Source organism: Pleuronectes platessa, chromosome 18 (genome assembly GCF_947347685.1).
Source record: "Pleuronectes platessa chromosome 18, fPlePla1.1, whole genome shotgun sequence".
NCBI classification, from domain to species: Eukaryota; Metazoa; Chordata; class Actinopteri; order Pleuronectiformes; family Pleuronectidae; genus Pleuronectes; species Pleuronectes platessa.
The window spans coordinates 1,822,019-1,844,311 of record NC_070643.1 but is presented as its reverse complement, the minus strand read 5'-3'; the positions used below and the strand labels follow the sequence as shown (position 1 = coordinate 1,844,311).

The following is a 22,293-nucleotide window of genomic DNA, read 5'->3' as shown; positions in this document are numbered from 1 at the left end:
GGGGAAGGGGGCGGCTGCAAGTGATAGTGAAGGGGGGAAGGGGCTGTCAGGGCAAAGGGTGGCCTTTTGTGAAGTGATGGGGGAAGGAGTGTGTGTGAGACTGTGTGAGAGGCTCTGACTGTACAGATTGCTGATGCAGGGAGCATTGAGCTGAACACACCCCATCCCAAACAAAAGCTCTCAAAGTGGCTTAGATATGCTGATTATAACTATGATGCTGTATTCATGGAGACCAGCAAAATCTTTTTGTATTGTGTACTGGTGTGCTGCTTCACTCTTCATTGGGTCTGATTGTGAATGCTGGAGATAGTGTTTTTCCATTTTTTCAAAGATCGAGAGAAGGACGTTTAATAGACATCTGCTAGCAACTGGACGATTATTTTATTCCACAGATTTTTGTATTTCCGGGGTTTATTGTTTTATCAAATCTCAGATGAAAACAATTCTTAAACAATTTTTCAATTATGCCACAAAATAATTTAATTTTAGAAATTAAAATTTGATATGTGATAATATGTGTTTCTGCAAACAACATTTTTGTAATTGACTTATACCATCACAAAAAAGTGCTATATCAAAGATGTTCATATGTAAGATATTTTTTTTCCTCACCTTTAAATGGAATAAAACCACACAAAAACATTCTTCTGTACTGCATGATAAAAGTTTAGTTTCCTGATAAAATTATTCACTTACTCTGAAAGTCTGACCAATATCTGCTGAGATTACTAGATTTTAAACAAGTTGCATTTTGCTTTGCACACATTTTAGCACCAGCACTACTTAAAACACTCTAAACAGTTCAATAGAACTTTTGACTATGGAGAACTGGGTTCTTACTCAGGGAATTCAATGAGATATTAATTCGTGGAGTTGGATATGAACCAAACTTTGAAATTAAGTTAAGATGCCTGAAGTCTATCAGAAAAATATAATTTTTCCATCCTTTTTTGGAACCAAACAACCAGATTACATTACTCGCTTTTTGAAGGTTGAATGATTCCAAGAGACAGCATGAGGTTCACTACCTGCTTCAGTGACTGAATATATAATACTGAGTATACTGTAACTCATACATCTCACAGTAACATCATCTGTCGACACAATATAATGCTTCACCAGTTTTGTACAATCTGGTTATTTTCTGAATTAAGTAAAGGGTTCACCTTAGACTGCTTTTTTTTAGAGAGATGGCCCAAATTAAGGTCAGCCGATGTTGGTAGAGGTAAGTAACGGTCTTCCTCATCCACAGCTCGATTCAAGAACACTTGTGCTCCTTTCTTGGAGCACTAACTAAGTGCTGCGATTAGATGCACTGTATGAATGTTTGTGTGAATGGGTGAATGTAAAACTGTACTGTAAAGCGCTTTGAGTGGTCATCAAGACTAGAAAAGCGCTATATAAGTACAAAACCATTTACCATTTACTTCTCACCTCTTGGAACCCACACTTTGAGAAGGTTAACATGAAGCACACGGCACACACTTATGGTGTGTCCAAGTTTCCTGTGCACCTCAAAAGGCCCCTGCCACTTTGTCAGCAGCTTGCTTTCAAGAGTTGGCAGCCCATTGAATAGAGTTGCCCAAAGTGAATATTACATCTCAGGCTGCACGAGGAACCTTAAGCTGCTTAACCTGGCCAAAAGATGGGACAGACCCCCTTTCTTTCCCTTTTTCTAGCTCAGCAAGACGGTGGTCAAGGCTGGATTACTTTGCTGCATTTGAGTTATATTTGTAGGAAATTTGAAACCAGGGGCTGTCTGGAGCATCTTCCACTGGTGGTTTTAGAACAGTGTGTTTGGATTCATCTTGCCTTCTTTGGCTACATGGCTTCCAAGACTTCCTGGATTGAGTCTCCAGATAAACACCATAGGCATGGTACTGAGGATTGTGGAATTCTCATCTGCATGTTTTTCTTTTAGTTCTTTTAATAGCCACACTATAACTTTAAAGATGGGAATTGTCTCGAGAGTGCGGATGACATTAGCTGATCCATATTTCAGTTGCATAAGGGTCTGAGTACTGCCAGCATCGATCAGTGCTTTAAGGATTTTCTCATTAATCTGCACTGTGGTCATCTTAATTGACTGATTACCCATAGGTTTAAAGTCAATCTTCTGACGTGGAACGAAAAACATTAGAGTGAGATTAGCTGGATTTTTGGGGGCAACATGGTTTGGTGTGACCTTCTTGTCCGCACGGCTGACAAGTTGGTGCTCTACTAGAAGGTTTTGAAGTTGAATAAGCTTGTCGATATATCCTAAAAGGTCTTCTAGGCGGCATTGCTCCATGGCTGGTTCTTTTTGCGGGTGGCAACAAACACCCGTCAACCAGGGTGGCAGCTTCAGCAACTGATTTAGGAACATGCTCCTTAATCAAAACATCAAGCTGAGGGCAGAACATTCTAAAGTATTGTTCTATAATAAAGATTTCACCAATTTCTGCAGCTGTTTTATCTATAGGCTGGATCCTCTTTCCATAGATCTAACTTAACCGGACATACAGCTCCTTTGGGCTCTCTCTAGGTGCAATGTTTATGGAGCGGAACCTCTCCCTTTAAGGGTTATTATCCTATTTGTTACCTTGTCATAATCGTGTGAATCATCCATTTGCACATAGGCACCTCTGGCTTTACCATTCAACGGTGAAATAAGGTGAAAGTCCCTGTCAGATTTTGGCCACCGACACGCCACTGCAACTCTCGTAATAATTTTTGTAAATTTCTCTAGTTATGGCTCAATCGAGACTGAACTGTTGGACCTGTGGATGGATGTATTATTTCCGAAGGGGAGGCAGCTTGGGCCTGTGGATGGTGGTTATCTGCATCGGGATACTCCAGGGCCTGTGTCACTGGTGAACTGGGCTCTGGGACAGTATAAGTGCAAGCCTGCACTTCTAGCTGGAGAAGCTGAAACTGATGCTGTAGTGCCTTGAAACAACGCTTGTGTCATGTGGCCTCCTCCTCCTTGTGTGGCCTCGGAGTGTTTGGCTCTCAAACCTCTTCATCCTCAGTGCCTCTGGTTCAATCAGAAACATTGAACACTGTTCTTCTGGTCCAATGTGTGGGTCTTTAGTCTCTGCTGGATATACTCTTGTGATTCTACTCTGCACTACATTGCTCATAAAAAAAGAAAGAGTGAAAAAAGTAGAAGTTCTAGAAAAATTCTAGAACACTTTGTCACGATTTAACCATTTATTGCACAAATGGGAATACCGTTATGCTTGGATTAGCCAAGCAGCATGCGCAACCCCCCCCCCCCCCCCCCCCCCAGTGGGTGTAGCAGGCAAGATACATTTTTTCCAGATGAATACCATTTACCACAAACATCTCAGTGCTTAAAGGCGGAGGCTGGGGGGTTGGAGGCAAGTTGCCCGGCAGCAGGGCGTGAGGGGCAGTGTAGCTGAGCAGGGATCAGTGAGGGGGAGGTAGTATTTAAAGGGACTTTTTTGCTGAGAGAATGGGCTGTGATTGGTGAGTGACTGACGAGCAGCTATAAACCATTTGCTGACAGCTTATGACCTTTGTTATTTATCTGTTTTGCTTTTGTATGTGTGAATGTAATGTAACTAAAAACCATTAAAAAAGAATGTAAACTATAACTTAAGTGAGTGCAGGAGGGTTGATGACATTTCAAGTCACTGTGTGGAGGCACGTGCAGCCATCACCTGTTGCCTAGCAGAGATGTTATCGAGATTTTCCACTTGAGCACCAAGTACACCATGGAAATGAATTCCCAGACTTCTGTAACGGGAGAATGGACCCTTTTCACCGCAGCCATTTTAATAACAAATAGTAGGTAGTAAAGTCCGGTGTTACTTAGCACATTAATTAAGGTTGTGCTCTATTTAGATATAGCCTTAACTATTCATCATTAACAGTAGCAACTGCTTGAAAACAGTTCTGTGTAAAAGGAGGAACACAACAAAATGAAGCACCTGCCGACTCTCAGAATACATTTGATAGCAGAGGGATCCTCTGACAAGAGTAGTGAGGGGACACAAAATACCAACGTTTTGAAGCTGTGTCAAGATTCTGAAGCGATTTAGTGTACAGAAACAATCATTTTCAATGCACAAGGCTCTTATTTTGAAACTTGAGATTGGGAAGACTTGCGAGATATGAGGTCACAACGTGGAGGTTATATTCATAGTCACAAGCATGTAAGGCTGAAAGCTGTTAAGTGGGAAGAGATATGTTAATAGACATAGGGGTCCATATTCACGTTCATCATCACAGCATGCATGATTTGCTGGAAAGACGTTATGTGAGAAGACAGACGTGATCCATATTTTACTGTCCACATTACATCTGATATTATGACAATACCGTCTAGTTTGGAACTAGAGTATTTAGCTGTTTTAAGCACTGAAACTATTACTGTGCTCATAATTTTATTTAAGTTAAGACTTAAATTTATTATGTAATTTTGTTATGTAAATTTTGTTAAGAGTGTAGCACTTATTTTTATTTGTAAATTTAAGTTAAGAACATGTCAAACTTTTAACAGTTATGGTTAGGGTTGGATTTTTTTCAAATTTGCCAGAGCAATATAAAGCTGTTCTTCTTCTGTGTGTCGACATGAGAGGGACATCCATCCTCTCATCTCACATCTGAAAAAAAGTTAAAGGCATCACAATTAGTTTGAGGAACTCAGTAGTCTCCTTCTCTTGATATGTTGTCTGCTGTTTTGTGTCTGTAGGCAACAACCTCTCTGTTGCTTATTGTTGTTTCTGTCCCATTTAAAGATTGTGTTCCTGTTATTCATTATTTAGAGGTTCTGAATAATGCCTGATCTGATCACAGAACGTTGATTATCGTGCTCTCATATGAAAATAGGACTACTACACTCAATTGTCACAAAAACAAATGGGATTGTATCCACAATCTTCAACAAAAAGAGAGATCCCAGGATGGTTTGTTATATTTATGAATTCATTCAACTGAATTTAACGACATGCGCTCCTATTTTACTGATACACTGCTAGCAATCCATGAGTAGAAATGGAGGCATTGATTTCTATGGCGAAGGGATCCTTGGTTACTGATTGAGGAGCTTTGCCATTAACAGCTGCTTCATCAGCAGTGATTGGCGCAGGCTGCTCCCAACACTGCTCCTATTGGTAATTCCGCAAATATACTTGCCTTATTACATTCGAAGCTCCACCCTGCTGTACAAAGAAGGGAGGAGCCAAAGGGCGTGGATGAGGGTGTCTAAGCCCTGTGTGCAGTCTTACAGGAAAGATGTTTCTCTATATCATTTTAGCCTGGCTATTTTGTCCCCTTTGTACTTTTGCCCCATTAGCCAACAAAATATATAACTAATTATAATAAAATATTATGATTTTTGAGGGAAGTATAGATACAAAAATGTAGTCAGAGATAGACACAAACGGGAGGACAGGGATTGTTTTTTAAATATTCATATTGGAAAATGTTTTTATTTAATTATGACAGTCAATCCACTGTTACATAGAGAAGGATGATATGGTTACAGGTGGATGTGGATACAGACCTTACTACAAACATGAAGTCATAGCTAAGAATTCAGTGCTGCAAAATTCAGACAGTAGTAGAAAACAGTGATATGGTCAAATGAGACCGATGACAGTGCTCATCTCTGAACATTACATGCTTACATGTACACTTCTGACTTGACTTATAGCATATTATTTGCAATCTTATTAAATCAATGTTATAGCATAATTGTAATATAGCCACTGCGATATATTCTAAACATCTTTATCGTACCATATCGGACACAGACACATGTGCCCCTGATGGTTTCTGTCCTGGCAACAACATTCATAGAAACATTTCTTGTTAGGCAATATGTCTTCAATGTAAAAAAAACTTGCTTTATACTGAGCAGAATTACAGAGCTTTAATTTTGAAAGGTTGCATTTGAAGTTTGTGTTGAGAGCTCTAAAAATAGCAAACATACAATGTATGAAAAATATTTGCATTTAAGTAAATCATTCAAAATTATGTATAAAGCACATATATGAACAGTAGTAAAAGTAATTCAGTTTTATTTTGAGAAAAACATTTACTTTAGATTCTTCATTACAGACAAACCAGGTTGGATAAATACAAATTTTCAGACATCACTCTGCATCATAGACTGTTAATAAAAATAAATGCACACAAAAGTTCAGCATGCAAACAATAGAAAAGTGACAGCATATTGTAGAACTGCTTGGGGAGGACAAGGGCTCACTGACGCCAATGAATAATTCCAAAGTAGCTCCGGAGCATTACCAGGGGACAAGTCAATAGACCATTTCAAACAGGCAGGTTTAGAACAGACAGTGACAGTAGATTCAATCATTCCAATCACATTTGAAGTTTGTCTGAAGCCTCATTCTCCTCAGTCGCCTCCTCTGGCTGCCTGTCAGACAACACTGAGGGCACAGGCGTGGCTTCACTCCGTTTGCTCCTGGTACCCAAACACATTGTCAAACGACGCCTGATAACGCTCATCAATTACTATATTAACGGATACTGGTGGGGGACAGTCGCTGAGACACACACCGCTGAGCATCTGCCTTCACACACGATCCTTTTTTCAGCTGGATGATCTGAGAGGAGCGGGGTGAGTGTCCACATCACATGGGAGCTGCCCACACACGCACACACATACACACTGTGTTGACATTTTTCACATTCAGCGCCATTTGCAGACAGGTACACCTACCGCCCCTTTTATTGTCCCCGCTGTCAAACGCAGAGGTTTTCTTTCTTTTCGTATTATGGAGCAAATGTTGCAGGAAAATGCGGTTTAAGATGTTCACACTGATCTGATTTGTGAGAATGTCCATAAAGCTGCTGTGATGATGTGAATGAGAGCAGACGGGCTGATCAGGTCTTTGTAAACAGCGATACTTTCTTTAATAATCTCTGCCACAGAATCATCCCAGTCGAACGGTATTTCCATTTAAAATCTGTATTTATGATTTCTGTTTACATTGATCACGCTGGAATCAGGTTCCATGTCATCAGCCACAGGGGGAGCAGGCATTAGTCTGTGGCATCTGTCCTCCTCTCCAGCAGACTATAGAGTCACCATGGAGACTGTCGGTGGTGTTCCAACAGTGCGTTTAATTGTTCTGTTGAACAGAGAATCGTCTGCACCATTCGATTCAAGAGACCAGAGCAAATATTTCTGTGTTATTTTGTGTCTCGTAATTTATTCTGCGTTATTTTCAGTCAATTCATATTGATTTACATAATATAAAGAGAGGAAGGAGAAGCATAGAAAATAGAAATGGGGTGATGATAACATAGAAATAGCTAAAGAGATGAAAGGATTAGGAGAAACTAAACAGATAACAATGCAGTAAAAACATTAAGATAAAATAATGATGAATATGAAGAAAATCACGAGACAAGCTCGGTATGAACACCTGCTTGGGGGCCGCACCAGAGAAAGTATGGTCCCCTCTAGTTTTAAGATGAGAGTGACCTGAGTGACCTGAGGGTAGAACATGGGATCAGTGATATAATGAGTAGCCAAACCGATCATAAACCAATAGTTATAAGAATCAGTTTTGTAGTCAACTGGGAACCAATTCAGCTGTGATATGTAATTTTTTCTTTTTGTTGAAAATAGGCATTTCAATTTGTAACAGCTGTTATCAAGAGAAGGTGGAGCTGGTCGACTCAATATACAGGGAGCTGAGATGGATGATTGTTCAATATAAACACAGCTTCTAAGTCGGACATGTTGCAGATGCTAGATATTTCTTGTAAGGCCAAAATTTAAATGTAAAACTCTACATTATGAATTCTCAGTTGTAGTAGACTCTAGTTGAAGAGTTGTATTGAATCCGTGGAAAGTCCATGGATTCAATCCAACTCTAGAGCAGTGGCCGTTTTGACCTGTCTGTTTGCTTTTGGCTCTTTGCTTGGATTGTGTTGATGTTCTGGAGCTACTTCAGAATTGTTCCTTGTGCTTAGTGAGTCATTCTTAAACAATTCTACAATATACTGTCACTGTGTGCTGGACGTTGTGTGAGGATATTTTAAACAGTTTGATGGAGAGTGAGGCTAGAAAACTTTGCATTCATCCTACGCACTGAAGAATTTTCAGTTTGAATTCAACTCAATTCGATTTATTATTGTCAGTTGAATATGGTAAAATAATACAAAAATACTGAAACGATTTGGCAGGGATTTTGAACTGCAGTTTATCCCAGTTACGGACTGCTACTGTAATTTATCCAAGGACGTTTAAGAAGACATTTTCAACTCGGCCCACAGACCATTGGCACGCTATGCCACCCCCACTGACTACTACATAGCGCTGGGTGCCTGTTTATTAAAATAGAATAATATTGAATCCAAATTACACCAAATGTGGCACTATACTTCCCTGGACCATTCAAAAACAAATGCCACAAGTGTGAAGCAAGTAATTGTAGTGGTTTGTGTGATATTCATTTCATATAGACAGACATTTCTGGAATTAGCAGGTAGATAGTAGGTACATAATAATCATATATCAACATGTAGAAGTTATAACATTCATATAATGCTGCTGGTGAAGGTAGATCAACTTTATCGTTCATAATCACTTTTCAAGAATACATTCTTTTGGAGAACCAGATCTTCACGTCTCTGTTTTTTCATGTTTTAGGTATTTCGCTCACATCCTTGTCATTATTAACCCCTTAATGTTTTTTTTTTACCATATGAAACACTATCTTCTTTGTGGTCATTTAAGGACAGTACTTTTCCTTATGTTTTATTGTCCAGTGGGGATACATTGTAGACTTATATGAACTAGTATATTCAGCTGTATCACCAGTCAGCAGCTGGATGTAACTGGCAATGTGTCAGTTTGAATTAGAAGACAACACGGATCATCAGTTAGGGGTCTTTTTCCTTATGGTGATGTTGTGTGAAATGTGTGGCATGTCCCCTGAGGTGAGCGTGAAAATTAGCTGATGTAAGGTAGAAGAGGCTGACAGGGCTTTATCCTGTACACATCACTTACTCATGAGTGAGGCACAGTGCTATGATGCATATGTATAGAGCTGCATGCCGCTGTGAATGTAAGGCACAAACCTTCATATATTTGAGTGAATTTCATATACATGACTAAAGATTTATTATGAACATGTATAAAAAATATAAGCCTCTTTCAATGCAAAATGTTGCTTGTGTCAATAAAGTTGAAAAATACAAATTGTAGTGAGCTGAGGTATTGGTAGTGGCGCTAAGTCTTCGCCAAAAGAGAGCAGGCTGTTGTCATGACTTTTCATGTTATGCTATTCTCTTATTAAAAGACCTCCTGGCTAGTTGTAGCTGAAATGTTCCTCATGCACCTGCAGAGGCTTTAAACCAATCAAACACTGTTCATGTGCTGAGAGTAGAGAGTAGATGAGTAGATGACGGCTACTTGTTGTGGCACTTCTTCTTCATGTCTCTCTTGACTCATCTGCCTCTCTATCTGTGTCTATATTTATCCCTCCCATCCTGATTTGTTTCCCACTTACATGCTCATCATGATTGTTCTTCATCTCTCGAGTCTGCTGGTGAACAAAGAAAATCATGCCGCCACACTGTACATCTCTTCCTTTCTTACATATTAACTAACATTGACATAATCATGAATTAGAAACACATCTCCAACATCACACCCTAACTGATGAGTTCAGTTTGAAAGTTCATTCTTGACCTTGGTGATGGTTGTTTGTCACAATAAATGAGACTGAAATGTCACTTCAAACAAACTTCTTTTACAAGCTTCTTCTCGAGCTCAAACCAAAGTTGTCCTCATTTGTAAATATAATTGCAAATGCACTCAAGATACATTCAGGACATATTTGACATGCAATCCCTCAGACCCCATTTCGAGGTGTTCTGGGACACATTTTTTAACATTGTTTAAAACATCTTTACACTTTTTACAGATTTGCCATTTTTAAGAATTTTACTAATGTACACACATACACACACATACACACACACTCTCTCTCTCTCTCTCACACACACACATCTGGTTATACTCAGACAGCAACATAATTTTATCTTGTGAACAGAAGTGGTCACTGTAGACTCATGTAGAGACACGCCATGACACGCCATGATGCCAGGTGAGAACTGACAAACTCAGCTCTCCATTTGTGTTTTACAATTCTGAATATGACCTTTGTTTACTGAGATATTAGTGACATGCAATAGAAACTTAATCTTGAGAAAGATAAAAATAGAAATACTAAATATAATTAAAATAAAGATATTATATACAAGGCTGTTTTTATTTTTTACAAAATGAAAGTAAAAGTTGTATAATTGTACAATTTGTTGGATAGTAAAATGTTGACATCGATTGTCAGTGTCACTGATACCTCTTGTCAAAAATCGTTATCCCAAGCGCTTGGTCGTGTGACCCTTTACTGCCCTCTCCCCACACTGTTTCTGTTATGCCTAGTTTTTTGTGTATTGCTTCATTTTACTCGTGTCTCTCGTTAAATATTCACTGCCTCAGGTTTCATCTGGGTCAGCCTGACTCCCAGTTTCTGTGTTGTTGTCAGGGCTCATGCTAGCAGCTATGTGTGTGTGTGTGTTGGGACAGGGAGGGGTGTCCAGCAGTGACTGATAGACATCCGGCTGCCTCTGGCCTCCACATCAGCACAGAGCAGCCTTTAATCCCACACACGGCCCGATTAAATTTAAAGCCGATTTCAGTCCTTAAGCTCACTTTCAGCACTCAGGCGACCACACAATCTGAAAAACTGCAGATATGCTTAAGTATGTTATTCCTTTTCACCAATGCATTTCAGTTTTAACCTGTGAACCAGGCCTCACTCTGTGTCTAAATTAAAGAATCTATTTGAAATTTTAAAACTGCCTGGCCTACATCAAACAATTTAATCACATCATGACTTTACTTTTATCCGTGTTTTACTGTATTATTGCTCAGTATATAATGCAAGATCGTTACCATTACTTGAGCTTCTATAAAGCAATGGATTAAGAAAGAATAGAAGAACAGGTATGTGCCCTGTATGGTTGGTGTGTTTAATGCCAGATGTTGCAGCATCTGGGTAAGATCTTTGACCTCTGACCTTACAGTATCTCCGTGTGAAGCCTTTTTGACCTTTAGTCCTGTACGGTGGAGCAGCATAACTACTCAAACACTTCAGGCTATGAAACACAGTCTGTGTTTGTTTTAAGATTGCCAGGGAATGAAGCGATAATGGTCCATAGAGGTCCATTACTTATTAGTTGAATGTTTTTTCGCTGGATAACACACATTACATGCTGTGGGTTCTATGAATCATGTTTGGGTGTAAAAAAGAAAAATCCTCTGACAGCTCTCCTGAGCACACATCAGGGCATCAGAAGTAAAGGCCTCTTCTTGTTGTTTCATGGCGGGGAAGTAGAAGGCAGAAATATAATAATGTTATATTTCAACATAATCATTGTTACTATAGGGTGACTTAAAAGCAATAGAACGTTTTATTTAGATATAAATACATCTGCTGCATCATTGCAATATATAATATAGGAGACTACAACATTTTATGGCTCTAATCTTGTTTCTGAGTTAATAGATACTCAGTAAGGAAGCATAGGTCAATGTAGCACCAATGGGTTTTTATAAAATAAACCCACTGACCCATGCTGGGTTAAAGTAGCACTTAAAACTTTACTAAAGTTGCTGTATTATATAATTTTCAGTTTATGGAAGTTCTGACCTGCATTTCAATAGTTTAACGCAACCTCCACTGACACAGAAATATGAAGTCATAATCAACATCAGATTTTTGGTCAGGCAAATTACTTACAGACTAGATATTGCTTTCCTGTTTCATTTATAAAATCACCATGCTGAAACAATCAATAAACAGCTTGTTTTGCTGACCACACTTCCAGGTAAAAGCTGATGTTCATATTTGGACTCAAAAGCTGCACAATCTGGTGTTCTCTGTGGCACCTGCTACAAACTGCTACCCTGGACCATACGGTGTCTCAGCAACCAGCCATTAGAATTCGTAGTAGTTTTTTGTGTGTGTTATTCTCATTACAAACCCATCAGTACACCTGGAGCTGATGAGCACACACTTTGACTTTTCTCTGCCCTGTCAGCAATAATGTGGCTGCGCCAGCATCCATGCTGCACTGCAGGCTGCCAGCAGCTTTTGGAACTTCTTGTGGTGGCAAGCTGTCCACCCTCAGTCTGGCAGCATACCTTTAAGTGTTGTTTTAGAAAGTATTCAGGCCAATATTCAGACCACTTCCGTCTAAAACGATTATCAGGCCAGTGGCCTTGCACCCCATCAACAAAGTTTGATTGTGTTTGATCCTGCACTGATCACTAAGTGCTGATGTGATGCTACTTCAGATGAGTAATGATATGTCAGTAGCAACTGAAAAACCAAAGACCAAAATTCCTTGAGATCTGATGATATTATAAGCTAACTTCTGTGATTGTGTTGTTGCTATTTATTGTATAGGAGAAAGAATACTTTAAAAATAAATATGGAAAAGACTTGGCATGAAAAGAGCTTCAAAACGTTATTAAAACAATTTCTCTGTGACCTTTATGAAGGGGGGGGGGGGGGGGTAAAGACATTTAAAGTCACAGTGTCCACAGAGTTCGAACTTCATTAGCCCATATTTCCCTTAATTATTTGGTTCCACAGGTTTCTTATATGACCAATAGAAACGGAATGACCCATTTCAAGATTAAAACAAATAAAACTAATAAGCAGTTTCAGGACAAACTAGAGTAACGAGGGGGTGAAGAGGTGATTATTAAGGATATTATTAAGCATGCAAATCTTGCTGCTTTCATATTGCTGCAGGGGATGTAATGCCTGAAGAAAAGGTCTTCCATAAAACAGCTATGTGGAAAAACCGATATTGTCAGAATCAGTTATATGAGCCTACTTTACAAATCAGTGTGTGCTCACATAATTCAAGTTGCTGTTGTTAATAAAACCCCTTCTGCAGCACACAGTGGTGAAGTGTGGGTCAAACCATAACCTGCAGGTTCCACCATAGACGTTATCAGAGACAATACATTCCAAGAAACATACTGTACAAAAATGTATTAAGGATGCGTCCTCTGCCGTTTTGCTTTGCTTATGTTATTTGGAGTCAGAGTCTCTACATTACTTATTGCCCAGTTGAGCCATGGCATTGTCATCAATCAAGATCGTTTCAGCTGTCAATCATGAAGTTTCGGCCTGTATTTTTTTTAATGAAACAACTAATTATAACCAAAATTGAACACTTGAACATAGATTAGTGTGATAAGAGCTGCCTAAAATTAAAGAAACCATTTTATAATTTTTTATTGAAATGACTTTGACTTTTTAGTTTGTGTTGAGGAATTTGTAACCATCCTCCCACATTACTGTATAAGCCACTATACATAATGTATTTATTGTATATTAATTCTGTACAGGAGAATCGTGCCTGTCTAATTCAACAGATCCTTTCTTCTCACTGCCTAAACTCAGGTTATAGATAAAGGGCCAACATACAGTATATTGTAGTGTCTAACTCATGGACTTTAATATTTAAATGGTAAATGGTTTTGTATTAATATAGCACTTTTCTAGTCTTGATGACCACTCAAAGCGCTTTACAGTACAGTTCTATAATCACCCATTCACACACACATTCAGCCAGTGCATCTATTAGCAGCATTTTGTTGTTCTATGATGGCCAAATCAGGGTTCAGCATCTTGCCCAAGGACACTCCGGCATGCAGATAGGGAAGACTGGGGATCGAACTACCGACCTTCAGGTTATAGGACGACCGCTCTCCCCCTCAGCCACAGCTGATTTTGTAACTCTGATGCGTCAGACAAAGAGGCACCAACTTCAACTCTTTTACGTATTTCACCAGTGGCAAAACATGGGGACACTATGTGATTTAGGAATGCAGAATTTAGGCTTAACTATCCAATAGGATATGAACAACTTCATGTAACATAGAGAGTGACAACAATTCTAGCCATTCGTGGATGTGCTGTTGGAATTAGTTACGCAAGTAGAGGAAGATATATGCAGATGCTGTGTGAGACATCTTCAGACTTGGGGGTGACAATTGCACATGTTACTCTGTTTGCGTTTGTATATTTGACACCTCCTGGTCTCCTTGATGCATCAAGTCTACATTAATATCTTCTGCATAAGATATCAGCTGCTGCCTGAGTTCTCCTTTCATCAACTTCCAGAAAACGACCATAACCTTTTGGTGCATGTCCCATCCACTAATATGGAGGGGGCAGAGTTTAGGTCTTACACCTCAACCAACCACAAGTTGGCAATCAAGGTGATTTTACTTCTATTTTTGGGGGCTCTCATGTCGTCCATCTTTAAATAGTCTATAGTCTCTCCCCATTCCTTTTGAGGTCAACCTGGTGCTGACTTGAGACAAGACAGTAAATGTTGTAGAAATGCTGCTCAATTGTTGGGTATCAGGATGCCAATATATCAGAGCAGAGGATGTCAAGGATTATAATAACAGAGGCCGTTAGCTGCAATTTATTTTTTCTGAAATAATAGTGGATGGGCTTTGCTACAACACAATGTTCAATTTAACTATTTAAGGTGAACGTATAAAAGTAGAGCTCAATCTGAGGTGTCTCAACATATCTATTGCGGTGAAAAAGTAAAACTAGATCTCGCTGCTGTGATGCACCTTCATTTAGCTTGATGACATGAGACGGAAAAAATCCCTGACGAGCTATTGGACCTTAAACAATAGCTAGTCGATTCATGGATTAGTTGAGCACTAGACCAATTTGGATAAAAGCGTCTGCCAAATGACATGTAATGTAATGTAATGTAGACCAGACTCTTTGATTGGTAATTAGGGCACGAGCACTGACAGTGGGAGGCCCTATTGAAATTGTAAGGATTATTATTATTATTATTATTATTATTATTATTATTATTATTATTATTAATATTATTCAGGCAAATTAATTGACTTTTTGAGGGCTTTAACATGCTCAAATTCTTACCAAAATTTGCAGAAAGTTAGAAAGTGGTAAAAATTTAAGTATTCTGGAGGAATTTTCAGTGGGTGTTGAAAAATGTCTCAATGGTGCGCCCCCGAGACCCCCGGAACGTGTTCACATTGACCGATCTTCACAAAAATGGTCAATTCACAATTAATGGTCAATAAACAAATAATGTATGTTTTCAGTAATGGTTTGGATTAGTCTTGATAATCATTGAATGATTTTTTATTATTACAGTTGAAACAACAGCACCTGAGAAATAATTGACCTAAAGTACTTAAATCTATGTAATTCTTCCAACAGAGTAAAGAATAATTATATAAAATTGAAGCCTTTTTATTTTAAGCAGTTATAAGTTTTCTTATAGTATTATTGTGTAAAAGGTTAATTGTAAAATGCAATGTATTTTTTTCACATGTTTGTATGTTATTTTGCTCCCTAGTCCACTATCTTCTATCTTGTTCTATTCTGTAATTTCATATATTTTTCACTTAGTATGTATTGTCTGCTAATTTTTTTATTTCATATATTTTTCACTTAGTATGTAGTGTCTGCTCATTTTTTAAAGGGGACATATTATGCCCATTTTACCGCAAGTTGAAATGGTTTCTTGGGGTCTTAATGAAATGTCTGTAACATTTTTTTGGTCAAAATACCACAAGGATCATTTAAAACAGCACCATTTTTACCCTGACTAGAACAGCCCTCCTCAGATTGACCTGTTTTTACCTTATTTGGATTTGCATACATACAGAGCTGTTTCTGATTGACTTGATTTTGTCCTCTTCCTCAACAGCTGTTGCCATGACAACAGACGAGGCGGAGAGCCACCAGAAGAAGCCAAGGCCGCAGGAGGAAGCCGGCCAGGACGCCAGGCCACCCTCACCAGAGGAGGAGCAGCTCCGGCCTCGAAACCGCAACTCTGCGAGCCGCGGCCTCTCCCGCCTCTTCTCTTCCTTCCTGAAGAGGCGCTCACAGTGTGAGAGCGAGGCGGGAGAGAAGGAGGACAAGCAAGAGGAAGAAGAAGCTAAAGCCCCCATCGCTGACCCTGAACCAGAACTGAGGACAGAGGGAGAGGTCGCCCTGGATCAGCACTCGGTAAACAGTGCTGAGGCTCAGGTTAGCCTATATGCTCTGTATTTGCAGTAGTGGTGGGCCAAAACATAAAAGTTGGTCTCAGTCTAATACAAAGTGTTGCAAAAGCCAGGATCCTTGATAGTTATCCTGATACTTTTTATTGTAAAAAGTGGGTAATGGTGAGGTGGACAAATATGTGAATTTTTTTTGAATGAAACACATATATTTGTATGACCTGTACATTACATACCAGACATATCATTGCATGATCCACACACACACAGCAATAGCAGAGAATATCTCAAGCCCTATTAATACATGGAATGTAGTAGTAGCTTTCAAGTAATGTTTTTTTTTACACATAGTCGACTTATCAAAACCTGGCCTGCCCTACAACTACAAACACTGTAGTTGTATACCTCTCTAATGTGCTACTCATGCTGCGCACACTGCAGACACAAACTGTGTCTGCAGTGTGCGCAGCATGAGTAGCTAAGAAGCATTGGAAATGAAATACAATTGGACCATACAACCCACTGAAGTGAATTAGGCAAGGAGCCATCCATCTATACAAATGCTTATGTAACATCACCTTCAAGTGTAACTACAGCAGTAAGATGTGTAGTCGTCTAGTGGGTCTGTCTTCTGTGGTAATAGCTGATAATATACACCATAAATAACCATTGTACGCCCTGTCACAAAGGGAGTGTAAAAGAAAGCACCTCAGAGGATTGCAGTGTAAACAGAGGGTATATTGTGCTGCTGTAGCATTTAACTGATCCCTTATATTTACAACCACTGAATGATTTGTGTGGATTATATGGGTCTGGTGTGAGTGAGACCCTGTGAATATTGGCAGGCACCAACAGCATCTCACAGATTCTTGAGACAGGGGACAAAACACATTCAGCATTTGAAACTGCTGTTGAGTTTAAAAATTAAAATATTTTTAATAAATAATGAGGGATTAATTATAGAATGTATTCAGCACAATTATCCCCTTCAATGTAATTTACTATTTACTATATCAAATCTATGACACTAATGGTCTTACCACTACATCTTAAACAGCATGGCCAGAGAAAAGGGTTCAATCATTCGTGTGCAATAAAATGGACACAAATATTTTTTAATGAGTAAAAGAAACTTGTTCATTAAAAAGAAAAAATTAATAATATATCATATCAGAGCAAAGACACTTGCATATTTTATAAGGTTTCAAAGTTGTTTCCCCACTTTTTGTCAACACTGTCAGTCATTCATTAAAATGAAATGAAATCAGGTAATATTAGGGCCAGCAGTCACTCTGAAGGATACATTTTCACATTCCACCTATACAGAGTGCATCCATGGCAGACAGGGTCAAGTAAGGTATAATGTTAATATATCCTGTGTCACATTCATGATATGCGAAGACCGTCTTCACAAACCGAGTGTTTAGATCATTTTATTCTCGTGAAGTAGGCTCTGTTAGCATCTGGCATCAAGCTGAAAAGAAAATGTCTGAGGGTGGGGACAGGCCAATTACGGAGTTGACATTGAATCAGAAGTTTTTTGAGTCATTTGAGTGAAATATAGAAATAGGTTATTAGTTTGTCTAATTAATGCTAAATATGTTAAATTAGCATTTTCTGCTTTTTTATTGTTTTTGTGAATTGATAGTCATCAACTCTATCAGGGTTAAGGAAACATGCGTACACACACATAATGGTGAAGCTATATAGACACACTTTAAGGGTCTAGCATAATGTGAGTGAAAATGTATTTGTGTTTTTGGTTTCGGATGGGGGTCTAAGGTTGTATCAAAGCATACCTCAGTAGCTTAGTTCATGGTAGATACATACATGTGGTTTAATTTGTCTGAGCTTAAGGTTTCATTATTTCAATATGGAATCCTGTTTTGTCCCAATTCTCAAGAATCAGTGATCTGTTTCATTGTGACCATTATGCAAGTCTCACAGCCAGTTTAACTTGATACTGATGCCTTTACTCACAAGAACAGTTGATGAAGAAAGTGTGAATTGCATTGTGATCATACTGTCTCTTTCAGGCTGTCCAGGTAGAGAAGAAAGAAGCTGAGGCAGAGGAGGAGGAGGGTGGAAAGGACAAAGAAAACGATAAGGAGAAAGGAGAGGAGGCTGCCCTGGAGAACGACGAGGACAAAGAAAGGGAGGAGGAGAAGGAGTCTGATCCTGAAGGAGGGAGTAAGGGAGAGAACGAGGAGAAGACAACAGAGGAGGAGGCCAAAGCTCCCAGAGCTCCACGCCGACCCAAGACCATGCAGATCAAAATCACTCTGCTCGATGACGCTCTGTATGAGTGTGAGCTGGATGTAAGATCACTTCTCATTTTTATTTGTTTTGCCATACATCATGAAAGAAGAACAAAGAAGGAACATTTTAAGTCAACTGGTAAATTATTTGATATTAACGGTTATAGATACTGTTATAAATTCAATAGTGCTTTGCACGTTAAGAGGGACTATTAAAATTCCCACAACACAAAGTCTTGTATTTAAGTTGCTTATTTTGTTTGATTAAAAGTCGCTGATTTACAAAATTATTTAGTGGAGAGGCAATTCTTATAATAGTTTTTTTTGGTCAACAAATGTAACTGACAAACTGTTCCTGCCGTCTTTTCTTTTCCTCTATAAAACATATAGTTGTTGCACAATTTCTTATTGTCTCATTCTTATCCCCTTAATGTATTTGTAAAAGAAACACGCCACAGGCCAGGAGCTGTTCATGAAGGTGTGTGACCATCTGAACCTGCTGGAGAAAGACTACTATGGCCTTGTCATCTGGGACACGCCTACCATGAGGGTGAGCTGGATTCTGACTGTCAGCAGTTTGTATCAGTCTAACTTAAGTGTGGAAAAAATTATTACTTGAAAACTACTACTACATTCCATGTATGAAGAGGGATTGAGATATTCTCTATTATTGGTGTGTGTGGATTCAGTGAACACATCTAGTTCATTATTTTATATATACCATTGAACCTGTTTTGTCTTGAAACATGCATGTGATTCAGTAATGAACAGAGAGAGAACATTTCTATTTTACAAGTTAAACCTAAGTAGAAGTATACAGTGCCTTGCATAAGTATTCACCCCCTTTGGACTTTTCTACATTTTGTCATGGTATAACCACAGATTAAAATTTATTTCATCGTGAGTTTATGTAATGGACCAACACAAAATAGTGCATCATTTGGAAGTGGGGGGAAATATTACATGGATTTCACAATTATTTACAAATAAAAATCTGAAAAGTGTTGAGTGCATATGTATTCACCCCCTTTACTGTGAAACCCCTAACAAAGATCTGGTGCGACCAATTGCATTCACAAGTCACATTTGCAAGTCACATAATTAGTAAATAGGGTCCACCTGTCTGCAATTTAATCTCAGTATAAATACACCTGTTCTGTGACGGACTCAGAGTTTGTTGGAGATCATTACTGAACAAACAGCATCATGAAGACCAAGGAGCTCACCAAACAGGTCAGGGATAAAGTTGTGGAGAAATATGAAGCAGGGTTAGGTTATAAAAAAATATCCAGAGCTTTGAACATCTCTCTGAGCACCATAAAATCCATCATAAGAAAATGGAAAGAATATGGCACAACCGCAAACCTACCAAGAGGAGGCCGTCCACCCAAACTGAAGAGTCGGACAAGAAGAAAATTAATCAGAGAAGCAACCAGGAGGCCCATGGTTACTCTGGAGGAGTTGCAGAGATCCACAGCTGAGGTGGGAGAATCTGTCCACAGGACAACTATTAGTCGTCTACTCCACAAATCTGGCCTTTATGGAAGAGTGGCAAGAAGAAAGCCATTGTTGAAAGGGATCCATACAAAATCCCGTTTGGAGTTTGCCAGAAGCCATGTGGGAGACACAGCAAACATATGGAAGAAGGTGCTCTGGTCAGATGAGACCAAAATTGAACTTTTTGGCCTCAATGCAAAACGCTATGTGTGGCGAAAACCCAACACTGCCCATCACCCTGAGCACACCATCCCAACAGTGAAACATGGTGGTGGTAGCATCATGCTGTGGGGATGCTTCTCTTCAGCAGGTACAGGGAAACTGGTCAGAATAGAGGGAAAGATGGATGGAGCCAAATACAGGGAAATCCTTGAAGAAAATCTGATGCAGCCTGCAAAAGACTTGAGACTGGGGCGGAGGTTCATCTTCCAGCAGGACAATGACCCTAAACATACAGCCAGAGCTACAAAGGAATGGTTTGGATTAAAGAATGTTAATGTCTTAAAATGGCCCAGTCAAAGCCCAGACCTCAATCCAATAGAGAATCTATGGCAAGACTTGAAGATTGCGGTTCACAGACGGTCTCCATCCAATCTGACTGAGCTTCATCTTTTTTGCCAAGAAGAATGGACAAACCTTTCCATCTCTAGATGTGCAAAGCTGGTAGAGACATACCCCAAAAGACTTGCAGCTGTGATTGCAGCCAAAGGGGGTTCTACCAAGTATTGACACAGGGGGGTGAATACTTATGCACCCAACAGATGTCAACTTTTTTGTTCTCATTATTGTTTGTGTCACAATAAAATTTATTTTGCACCTCCAAAGTACTATGCATGTTTTGTTGATCAAACGGGAAAAAGTTTATTTAAGTCTATTTGAATTCCAGTTAGTAACAGTACATAATGGGAAAAAGTCCAAGGGGGGTGAATACTTATGCAAGGCACTGTATATATATCTGCAATATGTAATGATGATAAACTACTCATTATGGCAGTACTTTATTATTCAAGAAACATTTTAACAACATTATTCTAAGTTATAACAATGAATTCTGATATATAATAGAATCATATGTTTTGTGCATAAAATCTTTGAGGCTTCTGAACATACTTGTCTCTAAAAGTAGCACGTTTTGCATACCTCCATCTAATGATTGTAATGATACATGAATGCTGTTAATACTCTAATGTTAGCAGTTAGTGTCAATCTAACTATTCCAACCTCAATGTGTAGCAGAGGAGAGAGAAAGCAGGAACAGTTGTGCACCATCAGTTTTCAGCTCTGACTAGTTGTTATAATGAAAACAATAAGAGGGATAATTATAGATGTAAAGATGTTATTAATAGATGTTTGATCACTCATTTTCTTGATCAGACTTGGATGGACCTGGCCAAGGAGATCCGCAGGCAGGTACAAGGTGAGCTTACATTTAAATATATTTCTCATTTTCTTTTTTAACATGTTTCTAATGTAGTTTTTATAATTTATCATTATCACACCCTCTGTTTTTTTCTTCCCTCAAGGTGCCGACTACAATTTCACTTTCAATGTGAAATTCTATCCACCGGACCCAGCCCAACTTTCTGAAGACATAACAAGGTAAGTCATGAGTGAATGTGTCCAGTGACCACCTACAAACATAATTTTATTGCATTCAAAGCTTAATGTGGACATTTTTCAAGATGATGACTAAGTTTAACAGTCTTATTTATGTTTCTATCGTTCTATTTTGTCATAGGTTAGAACATATTATGATCGATATGTAGAGGAAAAATGTACACCATTTATGGCACCTTAGGGTGGGGGTGAGCTTTAATACAGTTCAGCAACAAGCAGTTAATTTACTTAGACCCTTTCCTCTGGGTTAACTACCTCTCTCAGGGAGGTTTACACCCGGGTCTGCAGGTTGGTTGATTAGTCGGTTTTATTGTAAGCAAGATAATGCAAAAAAAACTGGACATTTTTCCACTAAACTTTATGGAGGGATGCACTCTCATCTGGCCTTGGTGGAGTGTTATTCTACTTCACTCCAAGAATGACATTAATATTCTAAGCAAACATTGCAGGGGCATGTACAGATGAGAATTTGACTGAGCATGACAGTTTCTTTGACCTTTGATTAATAGTTTATCTGTTATCATGATATCAGAACGTTATTCCCAGTACATTTAATCCCTGTTTGTGCATGGAAGGTACTACCTGTGTCTCCAGCTGCGGAAGGACATCCTGCAGGGTCGCCTTCCATGCTCCTTCGTGACGCTGGCCCTTCTGGGCTCCTACGCGTTGCAGTCAGAGCTGGGCGAGTACGACCCTGAGGTGCATGGCAGTGAATATGCGAAGGGAATGAAAATGGCTCAGGGTCAGACCAAGGAGCTTGAGGTCAAAATGATGGAGCTCCACCACACATACAGGTCAGAACACTGCCTCAGTTTAGCAGTGGTTCATTTGGCGCTCATA

General features: G+C 39.1%; 1 protein-coding gene across 1 annotated transcript in view; it reads left to right on the top strand.

The window, feature by feature from the left end:
* The first annotated feature begins 15,794 nt into the window (after nucleotides 1-15,794).
* Nucleotides 15,795-22,293, top strand: part of epb41a (erythrocyte membrane protein band 4.1a) — a 42,343-nt gene continuing 35,844 nt past the window's right edge. The window contains exons 1-6 of the mRNA XM_053446589.1: nucleotides 15,795-16,109; nucleotides 18,118-18,399; nucleotides 18,785-18,889; nucleotides 21,211-21,253; nucleotides 21,360-21,435; nucleotides 22,029-22,247. Of these exons, the coding sequence (XP_053302564.1) occupies nucleotides 15,795-16,109; nucleotides 18,118-18,399; nucleotides 18,785-18,889; nucleotides 21,211-21,253; nucleotides 21,360-21,435; nucleotides 22,029-22,247 (1,040 nt within the window). The remainder of the gene's footprint in view (nucleotides 16,110-18,117; nucleotides 18,400-18,784; nucleotides 18,890-21,210; nucleotides 21,254-21,359; nucleotides 21,436-22,028; nucleotides 22,248-22,293) is intronic.